We start from the raw sequence: 23,816 nt of genomic DNA on the forward strand, positions 1-23,816 counted from the left end.
CATGAGTTGGTAGGGCACCATTGAATTCAGAAGCACTTCACCAATTTCCACCAGCCGATGTTCTGGCCTGTGGGGTTCCGAGCCTTTCACCATGAATCACGGGGTTGCTGAGGCATCAGTCACCTGTTTCCAGCTGTGAGATAGCAGGCGGTTGCAGGACAGGTTGAACTTCCGCTCTGTGTTTTAGTTGTTTATTTCCCGAAGAGGTTGAAACCAGGCCTTAGTGTGCTGAACGGCCCATAGCTGCATCTGAGAAGGTCTAGCGTCATGGTGGTTTTATTTCCGCTCTCTGAGCACATGACAAAGTGTTTCTGGTCAGACCTCGTTCTCTGTTCTTGCATGGCACCCTCACCAACTTGAATTCCATATTCTTTGGGTTTCTTCTCAGCCTCGGAAGGAAGAGAATTAAAGAGGGATGCAGGTTCGCCTGTGTATGTACTTGCAGCCGTCAACAGATCACTTCTCATGTTTGACCCCCGGGCATTCATGTCAGTGTTAATTCTTTTAGTTCTTCCTCTATTTCTTCACTTGCAACATCTCATAATGGAGGAGTTTAAACCTTCCTGGAGGAGGTGTGTGCAGGGACAAGAGTTCCAATCTTTAGTTTCAGTCTGTTGCTTTGTGCTGCAAAGAGGAGGGTGAGGGTAGTTCTCAGGTGGTCTTTAGTGGCAGCCCCATGGCAGTGGTCCATCCTGGAAGTAAGCAAGGTGCTGAGAGTTGTAATGAGGTCCCATCTAAGAAATAGCTGCCATCTTCCTACCACTGATGAACCTGGGAATCCCAGAACAACCAAGATACCACTGGTACCTCACAATGGCAAATTTCTGTGGCAAAAGATGGGCATGTCCCTGCTAACGGTGACAGCTCCTAACCATGTTATTTGGTCATTTCTACAACCACTGAGCGTTGCCTCCATTTTATACAGCGTTTGTGGCCTAGGGATCAGCTTCCTTTATGCCTCTGTCAGGGCTAAGTGCAAGGAAAGGATAGGCACTGATTTATTCAGGTGTGGTTATAAAGTGATGCCTGCCATCCCCATAACTTAATGCTACCACCACTGCTCCCACGTCTCCAGCCTCTTCACATATTGGTTGCTCAGGAGGGATGTGTGTTTTGGCTTCTCTGGGTTAGCCAGGAAACCATCGGCACCATTTCCAGGTTTTCCTTCCCACCACCGTCTCGGTAACCTCCCCCACCAAGGCAGACTTGAGATAGGATTGTAGCCTGCAAGCTTATCAAGGTCGGCAGGTGGTTTCTTGAGCCAGGGCCTTGCAGCTGCTCAGTCAGAACATCTGGAAGGAGTGAAGGAGTAACAGTTTGCATTCAGATCTGAAAGTTCAAAAGTGGCCGCTGCTTGTGTCAGAGGACAGGGGTCATGCCAGAGTCTGTGTGCTCAGGCACCTGGCACTGTACTGCCCTGTGTGACTTGGCCCCATAAAAGGCTCTTCCCTGTTGTCAAATGAGGCATTGGAAACTTCAGGCAGTTGAGTTGCTTTCTGGCAAGGGGGACGGGCAGAACGGGAGGGATTGACGGCAACAGAGAGCTGGTTTCTGTGGTGCCGGCCCCAAGTTTTCAAACTTGATTTCCTTCTCCCTTCCCCAAAATCCCGAGAGTGCCTTAAATATCATGAGACTTTTAAAAAATGAGAGAAGTTCTGTATTCTTTGTACCCACGTCCTTCTGGCATTTGAGCCATCAGAGTTCATGTTTTCCAATGCTTCTTTTCCACCCCGAGAGCCAGAAGCGTAACCTCTTGTTCACAACAAAAGCTGTCAAGTATGAGAGGGGTAGCCGTGTAAGTCTGGATCGGTAACAGCAATGAAGGGTCCTGTGGCACCTTATAGACTAACAGAAAAGTTTTGAGCATGAGCTTTCGTGAGCACAGACTCACTTCATCAGATGCTGGTCATGGAAATCTGCAGAGCCAGGTATAAATAAGCCAGAGCAAGGCTGGGGATAACAAGGTTAGCTCAGTCAGGAAGGGTGAGGCTTACTACCAGCAGTTGATCTGGAGGTGTGTACACCAACAAAAGCTGTGACTCTCTTGTGTTCGCAGGGCTCCATTTAAGAACATCAGATATCACGTGACCTGCAGTTTTGTAGAGCTGGCAACACTGCCTTTACCTCAGGCTGAGGTGTCTAGTGCTGCTCCTTAATATTCACAGATTATTGTTACAGTAAACTTTCATATCCGGTAGCCCTGGAACTAGGAGGTTGATGGCTATTCAAATATTCTGAATACCAGAGAGGTACACCTAGCAATGCAGAACTTTAAAGGAAAACAAGATTAGATATTCAGGACAAACAAAAATGTATGCACAGTACTTTATTTACTAACAGTGGTATTATAGAATGTAAACTTATACTGTATTTGTAGCATTTATTTGTATTTACTTTCACTATGCTGTACTTAATAAAAAGGTAGCTAAAATTTACTTTTGGTTAAAATGCCGGTTATTTGAGCGTTCCAGGTGATAGAATGCTGGTTATTTGAGAGTTCCAGATGATAGAAAGCCAGATATGAAAGTGTTTCCTGTATCTCGCATCATATCAGAGAGATAATCACAAGTTAAGGATAGAGCTGGGCGCTAACCAAAACCCTGATCCAAACATTGCCTCCGGGGCTCAAACCCAATTAAGATTTATTTTAATTCCTCAGCATTCCAAACGTGTACTATTTTATGCCACCAAAAGTGACCTTTGGGGCTAAAATTTCTTATGCCTTTGTCCAGCTCCCACATGACTTATTTTTTGCAGGGTGGAAGTGGGGTTTCCAGAGATTAGTGTGTGAAAAGGAAAGGGTTTCACCAGCTCACAGCTGTTCCCATTACTTTTGTTTTGCTCTTAGATGCCTTCAGAGTGGCTTCCACCCTTCCTGGTGCCTTATTCCTTAGTGTATTGCATTGGGAGGCATTTGACCTAGGTTCAGTCCAGCTGATAGTCTGAAGCTCAGGAAGGCCATTCTTACTGCTGCAGACAAGCACTACCAGACTATGAGTTGCCCTATTGACTTCAGAAAGACGGCTGGCATCAGTATGTAGTATGCTGCATAGTCAGTATTTGCAGCTTCAAGGTCTAAGCCCTTGATCATTCCAGGAGCTCCGTGTGGACGTAGAGTTCTTCTGCTAGCACAGAATTTGTCGCAGGATCTGGGCCTGCAGTGGGAGCGATTAGTTTGCATAGACTAGACACCACATGTTAAACATGCCTTTTGATAGCAACACAGTCAAATAAAGCCAGATAGCGGCTTCATTTCAATATCTAACCCCCCACACAAGTGGGGAGTTGGAAGGCGAATTTGAATTTTCCTTGTTGATTGAAACGCGAGGCTCAAAGTCCTCTCCGTGCATATAGAAATTGAAAACAAAGGTTCAGCCGTGACTTAAACGCACACACCTCTCCGGTATTGTACCACCGAGGGCGAGATTTCCAACCCTAGGCAGTCAGACTGGGCCAGAGCATGTCATTCTGTTGTTACCTTATTCTTCAGGCCACCCCCATCTGCCACTCCCCTCCCCAGCAGCTCAGAGAGGGTCTGCCTGTGGCACGCAAGGGGACGACTTCCTGGGACTTCAGTGGAAATGAGAACGCAGTGCACATACAGTCGAAAGCACAGGCTGGGAGTAGTCTGCAGAGCTGGCAAGGCCTGGAGAGCATGGGTGTGGTGTGGGGAGGAAAGGCCAGAGGTGAGAGGCAGATTGGGATTGCTGGGGGGCGAGGGGCAGGGGACTCATGGCTGTAGGCTACAGGGCAGTGAGCAGCATAAGCTAGGGGCTGAGGGAGCAGGGAATTGCTCAACTTGCTGATATGGGACTGGAGGGAGTTACTGGAGGGTTACTGGAGGGTTACTGGAGGGTTAAGTTACTAACTGGGGACTGAAAAGACGGGTTCAGTTCTCTGTTCCACCCCAGACTTCCTGTGCAGCCTTGACCCAGCCCTGTCAAGTCTCTCTGGGCCTCAGTTCCCCAGCTGGCACATGGGGATAACAACGTTTCCCTGCCTCTGAGGGGGTCGGTGCTAAATACCCTGAAAATTGTGAGGTGCTCAGATGTGGCGGTGTTGGGAGCCAGACAAGTACCTACAGGGGGCAGGAGCTGAGCAGGACTGGTGCAAGGACGGTAGTAGTTGGGGTTTGCAAGGTGGTGCTGAGGAGCTGGTGCTGCAGGACCAGCAAGTGAGGTTCTGACTGTGCTCACAGAAGCCTTGGCTCTGCCTGTAGGCAGCAGGGCTGCTGTGACAGCTGTTTATCCAGCGGTCTGTAGCATCTCGCTGTTAGCCGATGCACCATCCTGCTGCTTGTCTCCTGGTATGTGTTGTTAGCTCTTTGGGGAGGAGCTGTCCCTTGGTTCTGGATGCATACAGCACCTAACACGATGGGGCTCTTACAACTCCCCCAGCTGGACACTCACCACGCTGCTCTTTGCTTGCTGGGTCTGGGCAGGGCTTAGACAAGCTGCTTCTCAGGTTCCAGACTTCTAGGCACATGCTGTAGGGGCAGCACCCTCCCCCGCCATCTGACACCCCTCTTGGCAGTGGCGATCCCACAGTCTGGTTGGGTGCCATTCCCTGTCCCATGCAGTGGCACCTAGACCACTTACACAGAGGAGGAATGTCTCCTCTACAGACTTAGCTGAGCCAGCTGGCTCTTAGCTCAAACTGTAGAGGCTCCTGCACTGAGACCACTTCTAGAATTTCAGGAGGATCAGCCTGGTCAGGGTTGATCTTCCAGAATTCAGTTTTGCATGCCTGGGAAAGACGCGCAAAATCAAACTGTCTGGGTCGGCAGTCGACCCCGGCACGCCTCGCGGTTAAGGGAGGTTGACAGGAGAAGTGGTCCCCTTGACCTTCCTTTGTGAGGACAGTCAGGCAAGTCGATTTCCAGTACGTTGATTCTAGCTACGCAATTGCCGTAGCTAGAATTGTGTATCTGAAGATCACTTGAAGGTCTAGTGTAGACCTGGCCTAAGCTCCAGAGGTCCCAGGTTCAAGTTTGCCTGTGGGCGGTTACACTGACTCATCCAAGCTGCCCCAATAGCTGCTGTATGCTCCCCAATGTCTTCTGAAGCAGTGGACCCTTTAATTGATTGATGGTTGCCCTCTTTGAGGGGCCTCGTGACTGCGGAAGCAGGTGCCACACAGACTCTGCAAAGGAGCATCTGAGCACATGCATGCTTTTCTCACAGACAACTCTAGATATAGACTGAGCTCTAGCAAAATAAGAAAGCTTGCCTGCAAATCCTGCAAAATAACAAAGCTTGTCTGCCTACCTCCCGTGTCCTCACCCCTCTGAGAACTCTGCGTCTGCGATTGACCTTCCCAAGTTTCTGGGGTCCCTGGTCTTTCTAGCATCCTTTCCTCCCACTTGGCCACCAGGGTGTGTCTCTCTCCTGCTCTAAAGATGGCAGTGGTCTGTGACAGAGCAGCCCTCTTACAAAGCTTCAAGCCCTTTGTCGGGCAATCTATTGCTTGGTTACCAGCTCTCCTGGAAGGACTGGATATTTGTGGCCTCCCTGGCTGAGGTGCTTCCATTTTAATAGATGGTCCTTCAGGTTAACAACTTGTGGTCTGCCTGCATTGTTTGTCCTGTGGCTTGCAATTCCAAGCAAAGATGGGGCACAAAGACACCAGCGAAGGATGAGTCCTTCTCGCAAACAAAGTGGAGTTTTGTGGCGTGCTGTAGGGCAGATAATCTAAGTCATCACAGGGGTTCCAGGTCCTGATGCCACAGCAGCCCAGCTAACTAGTAATCCCCTTGTGCCACTGTTGCAAGGTGCTAGTGACTCGTGCCCCTGGGAGTCTGAACTCTGACCACCCTGATGGTGTGGTTTGAATCGACGCCGCAGCGTGGTGTCAGCATCCCATTGTGTGTTCGCTAGACCGAACGTGAACCTGGCTAGCCGTGAGAGTGTGGCAGCCTCCTGGCCCCTCCGTCAACCCCCTTTCCAAATCACGTGGCCCAAAGCTCCACCACGCTGCTGCATTATAAGGGAGAAGTAGCTGGAACGCTCCTCACAAACAGGAGGTTCCCAGCTAGTCCCATAGGACACCTGGGCCTCCCGAGATGGGAGAAGAAATCCGGTCCCCAGAACTGCCTGCACAGTTACCCATGCCAGTGTAGGCTCAGGTGGGAGAGGCGGGCAAAGGGCCCATGAGCTGGGCAGGAGGCAGGGGGCAGGCTGGTGGTCGGGTGGGAGATGGGGGTGCGACAGAAGAGCTGGGAAGGAGGTAGGGTTACTATATTTCAGGTTCCCCAAAAGGGGACACTTGGAGGGGGTGAGCTGGGGTCAGGGGGACGAGGAGGGTGAAGTGAGTTGCTGTCTGTGGCAGGGGCACGCAGTGGAGATGTTGAGGTGGGGCAGTGTCCCTCCCAGTCACAGTGGTGGGGCAGCTGGCACAAGTCCAGGACCCAGCACTAACTGTGACACCCTCCCCCCGCCACCGCCCCGGGCTCTTTCTGAGCTGCAGCTTGTCTGCTCTGCAGAACCCCTGGACCTGGCTGTTCTTTTGCAACCCACCTCGGTCGTAGGGTGGAGGCAGGAAGAGGGGCTGAGCCAGGGGACCCAGTTAGTGGAGTCTGTGGGAATGTGGTGTGAGTGCTGGCATGAATTTGGGCTCCCCTGGGACTGGAGAGGAGAGTGAGGGGCTGGTGAGAGGGAAGGACTCCGGACAGGCTGTGTTTGACCTTGCACGTGGTTCTAATCAGCCTGTTGTGTTGTCTTTGAAGATCCTCACCTCCTCCGGACCATGACCCCCGAGAACATGTGCCACATGACCCCACCTTCCCGACTGGAGCACCCTCCTGCACCTCCCCTCCTTCAGGGCCCCCCACCGCCTCCGCCGCACCCACACCAGCAGCAGCATAACCCCCACTATCCCAGCATGCAGCGGGACATGTACCTGAAGGCTGAGCCACTGATGCCACCATATGCTCTCGGGCAGGGCATGACCCCGGGAGATCTCCACCATGCCCAGCAGTCACAGATGCTTCACCAGCTCCTGCAGCAGCACGGAGCCGAGTAAGAGCTTCAGGGAGGGACAGTGAGGATGGAGGGGGCGGACCCCAGAGGCCTCTGGGCTGTGGGCTGTTTCCAGGCTCTGCAGTTGCAGTGGGGAGGGGTGAGGGCGAAGTGGGTGTGCTAGAGGGGTGCATAGGGCATGGGGGAGTGTGCAAAGTGAGGACACAGCTAATGGGAAAAAACCACCGAGTGAGGAGTGAGACCAGGGTGGGGAGCCTGATTGTGCAGATCTGAGGACATGGGGCAGAGGCTATGACACCATGGCACGGCGGGGGGCGTGGAGCGTGGTGGGAGAGGAATGGAGAGGGAAGACACAGAACATGCAGGAAGGGGACAGGATGGGAACTGGAGGAGGTGTAGGGGTGAGGCGTGGCAGTACAGAGGTAGGCTGGGGACAGTAGGGGTAGGAAGGAGGCACAGAGGGTGGGGCGGGGAGTGAGAGAGGCATAGGGGTGGGGAAGAGGGTGGAGTATGGAAAGGAGGAAGCGTAAGGATGGGGCATGTTGGTCGCCAGTGGGGAACCAGAGAGGTGTGGGGGTGGCTCATGGCAGCGCGGGGGTGGAAATGACACTGAAAGGTGACGGGACTCCCTGTGCTGCCAAAAGCACAAAGTGGTCAAAATTTAAACGTGGGAACCAGACGTTAGTTCTCACTCGGCCCCGGGCTCACCGTTCCCTGGGGGGGGCTGAGCAGCTGCCTCGCTTTCCCACTCGCTGCCGCCTCCCCGCTCACGCTTGGCTCCCCGCTGGCTCTCTGCAGCCTCCCAGTGCACCCTGCCAAGAAGAGGAAACACTCCGAGTCGCCCCCCAACACTCTCAATGCGCAGATGCTCAACGGGCTGATAAAGCAGGAGCCAGGTATGGGGTCTGTGCCACTCAACCCTGACAGAGTCCAGACGCCTCCTTGGCACCAGCAGGCGGCGCTCTCACCAGGTACATCATCTTCATTCCCTCCTCCTCCAACGTTACTGCACCCAAACAGCTCCCTGGGCCAGCGGCTGGGGCTGTCCCTGGGTGAGGGCGGGCGGTGAGGGAGAGGAGCCTGCAGCATTGTCCAAGTGACTGGCGCTGACCCCTCAGATGAGCAGCCGAGAGAAGGGCTGCCAGAGCTGAAAGCCTGGCGGGTGAGGCTCTTCCCCTGGGTTGGGGCACCCAAGGCACTGATAGCGTGGTCAGGCCCAGGGTCCCGGGCTGAGCGAGTGCAGAGCGGAAGTGTCTCCCGTGTACCAGCAGGGGGAGCTCTTGGCCGGTCAGGGGCCCTGGGAAAGTGACTTCAGTGGTTGCTCCCCATGGCTGCAGGGCTGATCCAGGACAGCGACAGCTTGAACGGCTCCTACCTGGATCCCAACTACCAGTCCATCAAGTGGCAGCCGCATCAGCAGAACAAGTGGGTGACTCTCTACGATGCCAACTACAAGGAGCTGTGAGTACCCAACCGGTCCCCCCCGGAGCTACAGCCCTGCTCACCTCTGCCCCACCAGAGCCCTTTGCTCCCCCGGGGGGGAGGCTGTCTCTCCTGTAACATGCACAGGGGAGTGTTCGTTCCTGCAAATGCAGGATGGCCGCAGGAACGGGGCTGTGCATGATGGGCCACTTGTACCATCCGAGGTACATCATTGTCTTACGTCACTCAAGGCGTGGGCCAGCCCTGCTTAGTAGGAGCCTATGATACCAAACCCAGCCCACCCAAGGGTCTCTTTGGGTCAGAGGGGCCTCTGACCCCAGCTCCAGGCTTGTCCACCACCCTGGAGTTCTAAAAGGAACACTCGCTCTCCTGTGAAGACATGTGATTCGGCTCGTTCAGAGAGATGCTGGAGGAGGTGAGATCATGACCCCTCACAGGCCCGGAGTAAGCGGAGGAGTAGGGGCAGGGGGAGCAAAGGTGGGGAGAGAGAGGCAGCGGGCACGTCTGCACCGGAGGGGGAACTCGCACGTCAGGCAGATCTACCCCAGCCAGCTCTGATGCAGCCAGCGCACTGAACACAGAACCGTCGCTGCAGCAGTGCAAGAGACACTGGCCGCCTTAGCAAGTATCTTTGCTTTCTAGCCCCTTGCACCAACCCTGGCCATGCTGCTACACTGAACGCTCCCGTTGGATCGGAGCTAGCCTGGGTAGGTCTGTCTGAGGGGGAGATTGCACCTCCAGCTCCAGTGTAGACTTACCCAGAGAGCCGTCCAGCGGGAGGGAGGCTGAGGAGAGGACAGAGATGGAGGGAAAGCCCAAGGGGCTGCAGTGGAGGTGGAGGGAGGGATGCAGAAAGAGGCTGAGGTGGAGGGAAGGGCCAGGGGGAGGAACTGAGTGCGCACAGCTCCCAGGGCAAGGAAGATGAATGTTCAGGAAGAAATTGCTGCGAATCCTCCCCACATTCCGGGAAGGTGACTGAAAACTGGCAAGCAGCTGCCTGGATTCCAGGAATGGCTAATCCCGTAAACACCCCTGCCTCCTCTGTTTCCACAGAGCGAGTCTGTTGTCGGCCCTATTTTGGGCTCCGGAGGATGGGCTTTGTTGTGTGGGAGAGCCAATAAAGCGAGATAACGATCAGGCTTTGTCGGAACGAGGTGCAGCAGAAAGGCCGAGGATTCCTGGCGGTCCGACTCCTGGAGTGGCCAAGGGGTGTGATGTGGGGAGGCTGCCTCAGAGAGTGGAGTGTGCGGTCCGTGGCCAGTTGATTCCAAGTCCCTGCTGGGTGCAATACTTTGCCTAACCTCCAGTGCCTCTGAGGCGCCCAGTCAGTTAAGCCTCAGGAGCCTGATAGTACCATTGTCAGTGACACACAGAGAGAGGACGTGACTTGCCCCAGGTCACCAGATGAGCTTGTGGCAGACCTGGGAACAGACTCCAGTGGGGCTGACTCCTAGGCCTCTATAGTCCTTCCTGCCATGCAATTACCTGTCCTTAGGTGTCCGTGGCACCTGGGTAGTCAGAGGGGGCCACAGGCCCAGCCAGGTTTTCATTTCGAGCCCTCATGGAGCAGGAGGAGAGTTGATCTTGATCTGACCTCCTCTCCCAGCCCGACCGTTTGGGAAAGCCACAGCCCGGCTAGAATGAGAAGGTGGCTTTGACCTCTACACAGCTCCTGGAGCTTCTTGTGTACCAGCACCAGAGCTAGATGTGTGGGGAAGATGAGGTGCTTGGGCCCCGCACCAGAGGAGAATTGCAGCAGAGCTGGGTTCTCCACAGGATTATACCAGGGCAGGGAACCATGCGCATGACTGGGTCTGGACTAGGTGTGTCATTCTCCAGAAGAAGTTGGAGGGGCGGGGTTCAGATCCAGTCTCGGACCCTGGGAGCTGAATCTTGGGATGGAGTTCTCTCCCTTTGCTTACTCTTTCCCTTCACCAGGGAGAGCGAGGTGTGAGTGCAGACCTGTAAGAGGGTTGTTTTCATTTCCCCATGTGGAAATTGCTCAGGTTGCCAGCCCTAGGCTGTATTTCTCACCAGCTCCCCTTCCCCACGCTGTTACCTTTAGGGAATTTTGTGGGAATTGTGGATTTGGGAAGGCTCCCTGATCTGACTTTAAATTTAAAGATCAAAGGTTCGCACCTTTTCCGGGTTAACTTTTATAGCCTGAGACAGAGAGTGCCTCAGGCTGGAGGTGAGTTTTTGAGAATCCCAGCTTTTCACAGCACTTACCGTTTATTTTAGCAGCACGATGTTATTAAAGCCTCGCTTAACTGATACAAACTGAAAGAAGTTAAATACGGTTAATATCTGGTTACACCCAGAGATTTTACTTAACAATGTTATAATAGCTAATGCAAGCTGCTTAACTAACTTTGCTCATGGTCTAAACTTATGCTATACAAGCAGGGTACAAAACTCACTGACTCCTCTGAACTGCCCAGAAGCAGAGGCCAGCTCGCTTCGATTGGTGAGGAAGGTGTTATTGCAGTGGATAGATTACAAAATCAAAGAGTGGAAAAACAAAGGCTTGTTCTAAGAATAGCTGCAGCAAAGATAACAAAGAGTGGAGTTCAGAGAGTGGTGCTTCTTGGAGGCGATGAATACGCCTCAGGTGCGGATTCCGTCTAGCACACCTTCCCCATGCAGCAAGAGGTTCTTATACCCACTTCAGAATCATAGAATCCTAGGGCTGGAAGGGACCTCAGGAGGTCATCTAGTCCAGCCCCCTGCTTTAAGCAGGATCAACCCCACTAAGTCATCCCAGCTAGGACCCTGTCAAGCTGGGACTTAAAAACCTCGAGGGATGGAGAATCCACCACCTCTCTAGATAACGCATTCCAATGCTTCACCACGCTCCTCGTGAAGTAGTTTTTCCTAATATCCAACCTGCACCTCAATTTACTTCATAGTGCTTAAATACTGATACTAAACTAAGCTCTGATTTCTTAGAATCCCCCAAATACCCTAAGTTCTCTGATGAACTTAACCTGAGGTTATCCCCTCTGACTGTACCCTGTGTGTCAGTCTTTTGAGGCCAATTTCTAGTGAAAGGCCAAGGGGAAAACACCATTCTGTGCCCTTTACTTGAATTCGAGTAAGGCCATCACACCTTTCCAGTCAGAAGTAGCGGGGGAAAGCTTGAACACCAGTTGATATTGGAAAGTGAGGCAGGTGGCGAATATTGACATAAATGTCAACATAGATTCACCAGCACCAATCAAGACAGATGATGCAGACTTACCCAGCACAGACAGCTTCACGTACTCAGGCAGCAGCATCCGCCGTGATAGAGGCACCCAAGAACGACATCCAGAGCAGATTAAGCAGGGCCAGAAATGTCCTCAGAAGTATGAACAGTGCACGGAGGTCTACACAGTACAGTGTCCACACCAAGCTTAAGCTGTACCAGAGCTGTGTCATATCAACACTACTATACAGCTCAGAGTGCTGGTGTGTGACAGAGTGTGACCTTGCCAAGCGCACATCCTTTCACACCACTCGCCTTTGCAAGATACTTCGCATCTTTTGGTCGAAGACAAGCTCCAACCACGACCTGCTCCTGTGATGCCACCAGGAGGACATGACCACTGTCACCATGAGAAGACGCTGGAGATGGATAGGGCACGTGATGAAAAGGGAGGCAGACGCCATTGTAAAGATAACACTTCACTGGATGCCTGAAGGATGATGGAAACGTGGGAGGCCCAAGACAACCTGGCGGCGGACATGAAGAGAATGAACAACACTGGGACATACTGGAGAAAATGGCCAAAGACAGACAGAAGTGGAGGACCTTTGTTGCTGCCCTAAACACCAGCAGGCGTAACAGGCTTTAACTAACTAACTAACATCGAACCTTTCCATTTCGGGGTAGGTGGGGAAAGCTTGAACGCCAGTTGATATTAGAAAGTGACACCGTAGCAAAAATTTCCATGAAGGACTTTAACATTACTGGTTTGACCTTAACTTTTCCTATACACGAGAGGAAAAGGAAAATTTTGCAAAAAGCCCCTCATGCCGGGTCTTACCAGCAGGCTGCTGGCGTCACTGCTGACAGGAAAGATAGGCCTCCTGTGGGCCAAACTTAGCTATACCATAATGGCTTTTTGACAGGTAGATATATAAAAGCAAAGCCTTAACCAAAGTACCATAATCAAACTACAGTTAAGCTAGCAAAAGTTACAACACTCTTCACCAGGGTGGCAAATACAGCATCGATGGGTGAGGGAGGGAAGCACAGCCTGCCAGTGTTCGAATGACTGGGCTGTCCAAGGCAGCTCTTGCTAGCAGATATCTCCGCCACGTGTGTAAGGGTGGAGACCAGCTTCTCCGTCAGACATGGCAGCAAAATCCCCACCGTGAGAGGAGCATTTGGTGGGCTCGAGCTGCCACCAGCTCACAACCCCACTGTAACAAGCAGTCCTGTGGCCCGTTTGAAGACTAACACATTTATTTATTAATGAGCTTTCGTAGGTAAGACCCACTTCATTGGATTTTTTGAAAATGAGCCTGACCCACGAAAGCTCAGTACCTAATAAATTTTAGTCTTTAAGGGTTTTTAGGACTCCTTGTTGTTTGTGACCCTACCGACTAACATGGCTGGTCTCCTCTGAGTCCATTAACTCCACGGCAGCGTGTCTCGGGCTGTCCCTGACGAGTCGCTGTCCTGTCTGCTCTGCTCCAGACAAAGGCAGCCCATTTGTTCTGTCTGGACAGGCGGTGACCCAGGTTCCACCAGTGGGACGGAGAGGGGAGGCTATTCAGTAGCTTCTTCCCCTGCGTTGCGCACAGGACCTAGAACTTGATTTATTTGTTCCTTTTTATGCTGATCCCGTGTACCCAACCCACAGGGACTGTGAGCAACTCTGCAGTGTCTAACGTGACATTGTAACTTTATTAAGCAAAGCCTGAATGACTCCCCCACAACCCCCAGACTCCTCTGGCATCCCCATGCACACATTAAATGACCGACCAGCCCGCTCTACCTCACTGCTCACAGAAGGCAGCATACAAGAGATGGGCCTTGCACTGTGTTCTACAGACCACCATGCATGGGGTCCCCAGGCACTAAGACATTTCAATCTGTGAGATGTGGATCATAACAGAGTCCGTCTGTGTTGACGGAGGATTCCTGGTGGTCTGGTTGTGAGGCCTGCATGGAGAAATCTGAGTTACTGGGCTCTGGTCAGACTCCGACGAGGCTTTTCAGATAAACACACTGGAACTACTGGCTGTCTGAACTGCCTTCACGTGCTTAGTCCATCTGCTGAACCATGCTCAGAACAAACCATCAGATACATTCTCATGGGAACAAACTGGCCTGTGTTCCAAAGTCTTTGGCCTAGAGTGAACAGAATGTGGAGGTCTTGCCTGGCTCACAAAAGCCACCTGTCGGTAACGTTTTGGGGCCAAATTCCAAGTGTCGGTGAATCGAGCGGAGTAGCTAGTGGCAGCAGTGCCAAGGAGCAACAGGCATTTCACAATGGGCTCCCTCTGCCACTTCTCACCACGGGAAAATGTGCTGCTTTGCATTAACAGTGGTTTGTAACCTATCCTTTAAATCCACTTTGGTACCAAATGACTGGAAGACGGCCAATATAACACCAATATTTAAAAAAGGCTCTAGAGGAGATCCTGGCAATTATAGACCGATAAGTTTAACATCAGTACCAGGTAAATTAGTAGAAACACTAGTAAAGAGTAAAATTGCAAGGCACATAGAAGAGCACGAATTGTTGGGCAAAAGTCAGCATGGTTTCTGCAGAGGGAAGTCGTGTCTGTCTAATCTATTAGAATTCTTTGAAGGGGTTAATAAACATGCGGACAAGGGGCACCCAGTGGACATAATATACCTAGATTTCCAGAAAGCCTTTGACACGGTCCCACACCAAAGGCTTTTATGTAAATTAGGTGGTCATGGGATAGGAGGAAAGGTCCTTTCATGGATCGGGAATTGGTTAAAAGACAGAAAACAAAGGGTTGGAATAAATGGTAAATTTTCACAATGGAGGTGGGTAACTAGTGGTGTTCCCCAGGGCTCAGTCCTGGGACCGATCCTGTTCAACTTGTTCATCAATGATCTAGAAAATGAGGTAAGCAGTGAGGTGGCAAAGTTTGCAGATGACACCAAGTTGTTCAGGACAGTCAAAAGCAAAAGGGATTGTGAAGAACTACAAAAAGATCTCAGCAAACTGAGTGATTGGGCAGCAAAATGGCAAATGAAATTTAATGTGGGTAAGTGTAAGGTAATGCATGTTGGAAAAAATAACCCAAATTACACGTACTACATGATGGGGTCAAATTTAGCTACGACAGATCAGGAAAGGGATCTTGGAGTTATAGTGGATACTTCTCTGAAGACATCCACGCAGTGTGCAGCGGCAGTTAGTAAGGCAAATAGGATGTTAGGAATTATTAAAAAAGGGATCGATAATAAGACAAAAGATATCATACTTCCCCTATATAAAACTATGGTACGCCCACATCTCGAGTACTGCGTGCAGATGTGGTCTCCTCACCTCAAAAAAGATATATTGGCATTAGAAAAGGTTCAGAAAAGGGCGACTAAGATGATTAGGGGCTTGGAAAGGGTCCCATATGGGGAGAGGCTAGAGAGACTGGGACTTTTCAGTTTGGAAAAGAGGCGATTGAGGGGCGATATGATAGAGGTATATAAAATCATGAATGGTGTGGAGAAAGTGAATATAGAAAAATTATTTACCTTTTCCCATAATACAAGAACTAGGGGACACCAAATGAAATTGATGGGTAGTAGGTTCAAAACTAATAAAAGGAAATTTTTCTTCACACAGCGCACAGTCAACCTGTGGAACTCCTTGCCCGAGGAGGCTGTGAAGGCCAGGACTCTATTAGGGTTTAAAAAAGAGCTTGATAAATTTTTGCAGGTCAGGTCCATAAATGGCTATTAGCCAGGGATAAAGTATGGTGCCCCAGCCTTCATAACAAGGGCAGGAGATGGATGGCAGGAGATAAATCACTTGTCTTCTGTTCTCCTTCTCTGGGGCACCTGGCATTGGCCACCGTCGGCAGATGGGATGCTGGGCTTGATGGACCTTTGGTCTGACCCAGTATGGCCATTCTTATGTTCTTATGTTCTTATCCCCATGTCTCACCGGGCTGTCGGAGGAGAATTGGGACCTGGCTATAGGTCTGTGTTGTGTTTTCCCCTTGTCAGTGCTTGGTAGACTCTGTGAAAGGCTCTCCCCAAGAGAACTTCCCCTGCTAAGGTCAGGTGGTGACCCATCTCCTGCGAGGTGGGATGTGCAGCTTCCTTTTCACTCAGGGACCTGGTGGCAGAAGAACAGTGCCCATGTTTGTTCCTTGGAGAAGGTTCAGGCCTGGGATTTTGACCATCCTGAGATCAGGCTTGTTCCAGCTCCACGCCGGAACCATTCAATCCCAGTGAACCGCTGTCTCTGTTTTACATAGTGAAGTGGAAGCCAGCACTGCACCAAGCATCTAGTGGCAGTTGTGAATTTTGTAGATGCTTTGGGGGAGGGGTGGAAAGTCATCCTCCAGAAGCCATTCAGTTGCTTCCCTGGCAGTAATCTGTGGGCCAGTTATTCTGAGGTCTCTCTTTTCTGCTGCTCCAATCCTGTGAGCTGGGGAACATCTTGGAAGGGGATTTCTGTGGGACATAGGCTTGGCTAGATGGGTGGTGGAGCTTGGTGAGTCAGGACCAGCTCTGCTGTTGACCGGGATAGCGATAGTCTGCTGTGCTGAGGCAAGATCATTTTTCTGCCTCTAAAGAGGCCTCAGGCTTCAGGTGGGTTTTGAGATGAACATGGGGACTGTTAGCCTGTAGATCGTTCTAGGCAAAGCTGAATTGTTGTCAGTTGGATGCTGCTGCCCAGCAGGACAGAAACCTTTTATAGCAGGATAAAAACATATTGCAACAATCAAATCTGGGCACCAGGTCTCAGAACCCAGGTCAGCAGTATCAGGCTTGTGGTGCTATACAATTGCGGTGGAGCCATTAGGGCTGGTGCCTGGGCTCTGGACAGTGTTCCCTCTAACTTTTCCATCCATGTGCCGGTTTTTCCATCCATGTGTGGAATATTTTTATGTGCACCAAGGCATGTGTGCACGTGCACCATCAGTAGTAGCAAAACACCTGGCTGGGGGTGCTCTGCTAACCAGCTGGGTGGCGTATCAGTCTCTCCTGAGTGGCTGCAGAAGTGCACAGGCTCCAGGGAACAGTGGCTGTCTCAGATCCTACCCCCACCTTCACCGGCTCCAGCCTGAGGCTGAATGTCTAGGCTGGAATTTTACAGCCTTAAGCCCTCGGTGAGCCCAAATCAGCTGACCCGAGCCAGCTGTGGCCATAGTGCAGGTTCTTCCTCCCAGTGCAGATGTCTCCTTAGATATCTCAGTTACTTTACTTTGTCTAAAAAAAAAAAATCACTGCTCTATTTTCCAAGTTTGCTTTAGGGTACGGTGGCCGGCAAAAAGGGTTGGGGTCTTCGAATGACATGGGCCAAATGGAGAGGGTTGCATCTCCTGGTTTAAGGGTGCATGCTGTCCAGGGCCAAGTGTCCCTGATTTGGGAGGAATGGGAGAGACAGACTAATGTCCTGAGTTTGGGGAGGTGCCGGAGAAACACGTCTCTCAACTCGAAGGGCCCGTGTCCCTGGGTTGGGTGGGGTGGGCCAGTGTACGATGTATTTTATTGTTGGTAGATTTGCACATTCAATCTTGGCCTGTCATACCCATCTTGTGGTATTAAAGCCACTGACCCTTTGGAAGGGTTAGCTGGTTTCCAACAACAAAGCTAAAGAGGTCTGGAACAAGGCCGTTAGTTCATTTACTCTGGAGAAAAGGGGTAATTCATCTCTCTGACAGGCCAAGTTGATGAATCCCAGAGGGCCCGCTCGCCTTCCCTCTCTGCTCTTTGTTTACAGTTCGAGGTGAGGCAGCTGGCGAGGGGCATCGCAGCGCTGAACAGAGACCTTTTCGTGCTGAGCTCAGCACATCCATCCTCTGGCTGGGGAGCAGTGGTGGGGTGTTACTCCTCCCGTTGTACGGGGTGGGGTGGGCCGGAGCTCCCTGCTTGGAGCTTTACCTGGTGTCTGGATAGTAGAGTTCCTGCTGTGAGGGGATGGTGTGTTACGGGTGTGCTCCTCTGGGGCGGACGGCACTATATGTGTCTTGTCTGGCTGGTGTGCAAGCCCCCAGGGGCAGGTTCATCCTGGGTAAATCCTGGTTGGTCACCGGTGGATGACTGAAGATCTTGTGAGTTGATCTGCCTGTCGCGAATGTGTCTAGAGAATCCGTGGGCAGGTGCTGTGGGTTGAGCAGGTCTTAGTGGTGGGGGTGGTGGGCTAGATGTTGCGTGGAGGCGGTGTGGCTCAGTTCAGGCTGTGGAGGTTGTTTGAAGGTCCAGGTGTACTGTTCTGCAGCAGATTCCTGTCCCTGAGCCTGGCGTTTGTGGTCTGGGAGAGGAGTAAACCAGAACGAGTGTAAAATTACTGGGAGTGTATTGGGGTCCATCAGACATGTAACTCTTGTGCATAGAGGATGGGCTCAGAGAGAGAAGGGAGGACAGATACGGGGGAGCACATTTATAACAGGAAAAAGACCCCATTTCTGCCTCTGACATCTGACAGATACAAATACAGGTTGTACCTCCCTCATCCAGCACTCTCCGGACCTGAATGATCCTGGACGAGGGGATTTGCCAGAGGAGGGGAGGTCAGGCTGGCTGCCTGGTGGGGGGCACTCCTGCAGGGTTTCCCCACGGGGCTTCCGGATTCTCACCATGCATCCTTTGCCCAGCAGGGGTCCCAAGTGCCTGTCAGCTGGTGTCTCCCAGGCTCACAACCACGGTCCCTGTAGCTGCTCTGCATCCCAGCTGGCTCCATTGTGGGGCTGCCGGGGTCCGTCTGCTCCCAGCAGGGGTTTCAATCCGTGGGGCCACCACAGCTGCTCTCTGGTCCAACAACATCCATTGACCTGCCGGATGAGGGATGTTGCTGGACGAGAGAGTTTGAACCTGTACAATTAAATATTTCCTAGGTCCTCCTTTCTCCCCTGTGTTTCTCATACACCTTTCCCTTACACGTCTTCTCCTTCCCTCCTATTTTAACCTTGAGCGTGGCTGGGTTCCTTCTGTAGTCTGCTGGTTACTGTGAGTCTCAATGTCAGACACTGGCTTTGGGCAGTTTGTAACCTTTCACCTTCACTCAGCCTTAGGAGAAATCCCCTCTTCTTCGATCCTGAGCTTCTGAAACCCCCGTTAATCTACTTTTCATCAGTGGAGGCCTTTTGGCTGAAACAATCAATTTGACCCTAGACCTTTTGTCAGCGGGAGTTTTCCCCCTGACTTTCCCACTCTCTCTGGAAAAATTTAGCGTGGCTTTGGCAGCAACCTGAGTTTTGATTGTTTGAAATGAGGCCAAACAGCAAATAAACCAAGAGTCTTCATTCTTGCTCTCAGTTGCAGAGCCTGGCACCCAAGGTTATTTCCCCATGCTAAATTGGCAGCACCCTTCCATCAGGGATGGAACCCTCCAGAGGGAACCCCACTTACAACCCAAGAAATGTATCTTAATTATTTGCCCAGCCCATGGTGCTGGTGGTTCCTGGGGGCGACTCTGGGTGCTGGGGACACCGAAGGGGGTGAGTTGAAACTTGGGGGAGGTAGTTTCCAAGGGATGCAGCACCCGTGGGGTGGGAGGTTAGAGATAGTGATCCCCTGGAACAAGGTTTAGGGTAGTGTATTTGTTGTGGCAAAATGGCTGTTTGGACTGTGAGGGTGGAGGTGGTGGATTCTCCGTGGTGTGAAATCTTTAACTCAGGATCAGCTGTCTCTTGCTAATGGGGCTTAGCCGGGGGTTATGCACTAGAACTAGACATGGGGCGCTCTGGGGGTGTCTCTGTGGGCTGCAGTAGGCAGGATGGGAGGTGAGCTGATCGGTATGGTCCCTTCTGGCTTCAGAAGCTCTGAAATGGAACTTCCACCTTCGACCCTGGATGTTTGCAAGGGATTGTTGCCGGGGAATAACATCACTCACAGCCAATCAGAATGCTCCATTTATTTGGCGCTCTGGGGGCTTGATGAACGGGGAGTTGTGTTCAGCTGGGCAGTGTGTTCTGGGAGGCAGGAGAAGGGATCCTCCGGGGTCTGCAGTGGGCTGTCATCAGCCTAAATGGACATTCACCAGAACACGGTCGGGAGCCTCCTGTATGTTTTGTGAGGCCCTCCCCCATCTCCTCGTTCTCTCCGTCTCTCTCCACTGCGGCTGGCACTGTACCTCAGTGCGCAGGCCGATGGCCGCCCCTCCTGCGGGACCCTGGTCCCCTGCCGGGGGCAGTGAGGTTGTGGGTGGCAGGGTGATGAGTGGAGCGGGGCAGGGTGCCCTTGCTGGAGGTGTTGCGACAGTGTGAGGCGGGAGTGGGTGGCTTGTGTTTGTGTGTGAAGCAGGAAAGTGTGTGGACGGAGAGTGGTTGTAAGGGGAGGGAGGGTCTGTGAGAACCTGTATGAATCTGTGGTAAGCCCAGTGACCCGATTCAGAGGAGCCTAGGCAGCGCGCTGTCAGGGACCCGTTCGTGAAGGACCAAGGGGACGTGGATTCCATGAAAGAGCTTGAGAAAGAGGAGAGACCTAATGTACCGGGCAGATAACCCCACTTCTGCCTGTGGCAGGTGTTTCTCAGCTTTCCCTGAAGCCTCTCAGGCCTAACACCGTCAGGCCGCTGGGCTGGCCAGGCCCGGGACTGATCTGTGATGGCACCTGGTCTGTTACTGCGAGAAAGAAACCAGCGAGGGCAGTGGGAGGAATTCAGTGGGAAGAAAGGGAAGGCGAACATGAAGCTCAAAAACTATGACGAAGGGGCACGAATGAGTGAGGGAAATTCTTCTCATTCTTTCAGGCTAAGGTAGTGCTTTTCACTTCACTTCCGTCATCTGGTTTTTGTTTGGGTCACATCCCAGGCAGCTGAGGGTCCCTCTGCGGCTCCAAGGAAGAAATAAATGGTTCCTCATGGAGCTGTCCCGGCTTTACTTGCCAGAGCCTGAGTCACTGGGAAGATGTCATTCAACATTAACCCATTCACCGCTGGGCAGTCCAAAAATATACAGCCCAGGTGTTGTGTGTTTCCGCTGGCAAAATGGTGGGAGGCTGGTGAGGTGATGGGATGGGTGTGGAGAACCAGGGCAGAGAGAAGGAGCTGGAGCTGGGCCTGGCTGATGAATGAAGTTTGGAACAGTAGGGCTGGGTGATGCTTCATTTTAGGGTTGTTCTGATCCAGTTTGTGTCACTGGAGTTAAATTAAGAGCCATGACTGGCTGAGGAGAGACAAATCGTCACCTGGTGGAAGTGCAGCCTCCACAGATTATGGCCTATGATAGGACACCACGTGTGAAAGACCTTTGCGTTGCACCTTGAGCCAGTGCATACTTAGAACCACAGAATACTAGAACTGGAAGGGGCTTCAGGAGGTCATCAAGTCCAGTCCCTGCCCTTACAGTAGAACCAAGCACCATCTACATCGTCCCTGTTAGATATTTATCGAACCTGTTCTTATACATCTCCGGTGATGGAGATTCTACAATCACCCTAAGCAATTTACTCCTGTAATTAACGACCCTGACAGGAAATTTTTCTTGGTGTCCAATCTAAACCTTCCTTGCTGCAATTTAACCCCATTGCTTCTTGACCTATTATCAGAGGCTAGGGAGAATATTTTTTTTCCCATCCTTCTTATAACACGCTTTTAGGTGCTTGAAAGCTGCTATCATGTCCTGTCTCAACTTTCTCTTTTCCAGACTAAGCAAACTCAAATCTTTTAATCTTCTCTCATAGGTCCTATTTTCTAGACCTTTACTCACTTTAGTCGCTCTTCTCTGGACCCTCTCCAATTTCTCCACATCTTTCCTAAAATGTGGTGCCCAGAGCTGGACACAGTACTCCAAATGAAGCCTAATCAGTGCAGAGTAGAGCAGAAGAATAACTTCTCCTGTCTTGCTCACAATACTCCTGTTAACGGACCCCAGAATCATGTTTGCTTTTTTTGCAGTAGCATCACATGGTTGACTCATACTCAGCTTGTGGGCCACTATGACTGCTAGGTTCCTTCACATTTGGTATGCGTGAAACTGCTTGTTCATCCCTAAGTGCAGCACTTTGTATTTGTCCTTATTGAACTTCATCCTACCTGCCTCAGTCCGTTTGCACAGATCTTTTTGAAGTCTGACCGTATCCTGCAAAACACTTGCATATCTACTGTCATCCGTGCATGCCCCGTGAGCTTTTACCCATATGGCAATGCCCAGCAGGCAGTGTGGCGGGCTGCACAGATCAGGACAGGGATCTGTAACCTTTGTAGGCCCTTCGCAGTGATAAAGATGATGATGGTCATGTTGGAGAATGTCCTGATCCATTCAGCTACTGCTTATGTCAAGCAAACCAACCAACCAACCAATCCCATTTTACAGGAAGCCCAGACATCTTACCCTGGATTAGTTGTCTCTTGTGTCAGTGTAGGGGACTGAATTGCCTTTTGACCACAGGGGAGAGGGTCTCCTTTAGGTCAGACTGGCAGCTGTGCAGCACTGAATTGACTGGGCCTGAGGGAAGCCAGCTGTATAAAAGGGAGTGACCCTCATGGCATATACTCTTGTCTACAAAGTCTGACCAATCTCCTAGCCTGGGGGAACGTATATCATTCTGTCCATGGTCCTCCTTTCCCCCCAGTCGCCTCTTCTCCACTGCTCGGATCTTTCGGCGCTGTTGTTGGTTGTTTCTTTTTCTTAAAAGTTCAGACCTAGGAGGAGAGACGATGGTGTGCTCTGGGGGTTTTTGTTTTTCCCCTTTGGCAGAAGGATACGCTGTGCTTTTTAATGTGTTAAAAATAAGTCCTGGCTCCTGTTATCTTGCACAGATTTCTGTCAATAAAAACCAGTGGTGTTCCCAAAGAGTTGAAAACTGAGGCGGGAGCCGGGGGCAGTGGGGGTGTGGTTGGGTTTTGGTCTCCCAGTTGAAATGCTGAGTGAGTGACTGACATGAGGGTGTTTCCTTCTTCCCACCCCCCTACCCCCTATGCCAGTCAGGCAGCGCCCCCTAGACAGGCCCTAGCCCACAGTGCAGGCCAGGAATCTTGGGAGGTGAGAGAAAGGGGGTCTTGATGTGAAGGCCACATATTTTTGCTGTTCCCATGGTAACCAGCCCCTTAAGGAGATACCGATGAGGCTCCCCAGCTGGTGGATGTGTTTCTTCCCACTAGCCCATTTCCCCTCCCAGCTGGGACGTGCCAGGATGGGAGCTGGGAGCTGTTAGCAGCGGAAGCAGGTGGTTCTGATTTGCCCAGGAATGTGCATGCTTGTAACTGGTACAACCTGGCAGCCAGGTCAGGAGGGGTCACTTGGGGAACAGAACCTGATGGGGGATTTCGTGAGTCCCCCTGAAGAATTGTTCAGGAGACAAACCCCCAGAGAATGTCTGTGTCCCCCACCCCCACTAGATCAGCCTGACTCACGACCTGCCCCGAGGAGCAGAATTTGGAAGTCAGATCCCAGAGGTAAAGCGGAGCTGGGCCTGGTGGGTGAGTGGATGAGAGACTTCCCAGGACAAGTCAGAGGCAGTCTCTGGGTCTCTCCCAGGACGTGCTCAGTGCTCCAATCACATGGCACAAGGGGTTGTCGCATGTTGTTTAATGCTTATCCTTGTGCTCGTACTTAATGCGCAGGTTGTAAGCATTTTGGTTCGGCAAATATCATGCGCCAGGTTTGCTCCATGAATCCCACGATAGATTATTCTGCTAGGCCCTGCTGCGGCTACGTGGCTTTTCTTACAGGTGACATCGCGCTTGTCACCCACAGGTCCATTCTTCTTTCCCTGGGCACTGCTGAGTCCAAGTCTGAGCCATATCCCAGGCGCAAAGTCCGTAGGGCCAACGTACCTCGTTGTGCCCACCTCCTTAGAGCTGGTGAGAAGGACCTAAGGACTTTCATGTAGTTTCACAGGCCCCTCGGTGTTACTCGTAGAGATGTTGCCCCAACTAGGCTGCACCACTGAGCTTTTAGACTTCACAAAGGAGTTGCTCCTGTTTATCTCCTTATGTGAAGGGGGCGGAGGGGGGCCGTGATTGGATGTGATGCTTGGAGGTCATGGAGGTCGTTCTGCAGCACCTTGTGTAGAAGCTGGGAGTGACCCTGGCAAATTCCAAGTCAAACAACTATATTCCCTTTCAATCCAGAAATCTGCCAGCCTGAAACACACACACACACGCCATCCTGCATCTCCCATGGGATTCTCTTATGCCACACACACACATACACATAAACACACACGCTATCCTGCATCTCCCATGGGATTCTCTTACGCTGTTTTCCCTATGGGGCTGCAGAAAGTGGCCGGGCCCAGTGAAACGACTGCTT

At 51.7% G+C, this 23,816-nt stretch overlaps 1 protein-coding gene across 4 annotated transcripts in view; it reads left to right on the forward strand.

Moving 5' to 3' along the window:
• Positions 1-23,816, forward strand: part of MYRF (myelin regulatory factor) — a 107,549-nt gene that overhangs the window by 51,202 nt on the left and 32,531 nt on the right. For 2 of the 4 annotated variants that reach the window (XM_074998039.1, XM_074998041.1), the window contains exons 5-7: positions 6,725-7,016; positions 7,776-7,948; positions 8,315-8,438. In XM_074998039.1, coding sequence (XP_074854140.1) covers positions 6,725-7,016; positions 7,776-7,948; positions 8,315-8,438 — 589 coding nt within the window. The remainder of the gene's footprint in view (positions 1-6,724; positions 7,017-7,775; positions 7,949-8,314; positions 8,439-23,816) is intronic. The other 2 variants (XM_074998043.1, XM_074998042.1) reach the window with 2 other exon arrangements.

This window comes from Carettochelys insculpta, chromosome 6, assembly GCF_033958435.1.
Source record: "Carettochelys insculpta isolate YL-2023 chromosome 6, ASM3395843v1, whole genome shotgun sequence".
Classification (NCBI taxonomy): domain Eukaryota; kingdom Metazoa; phylum Chordata; order Testudines; family Carettochelyidae; genus Carettochelys; species Carettochelys insculpta.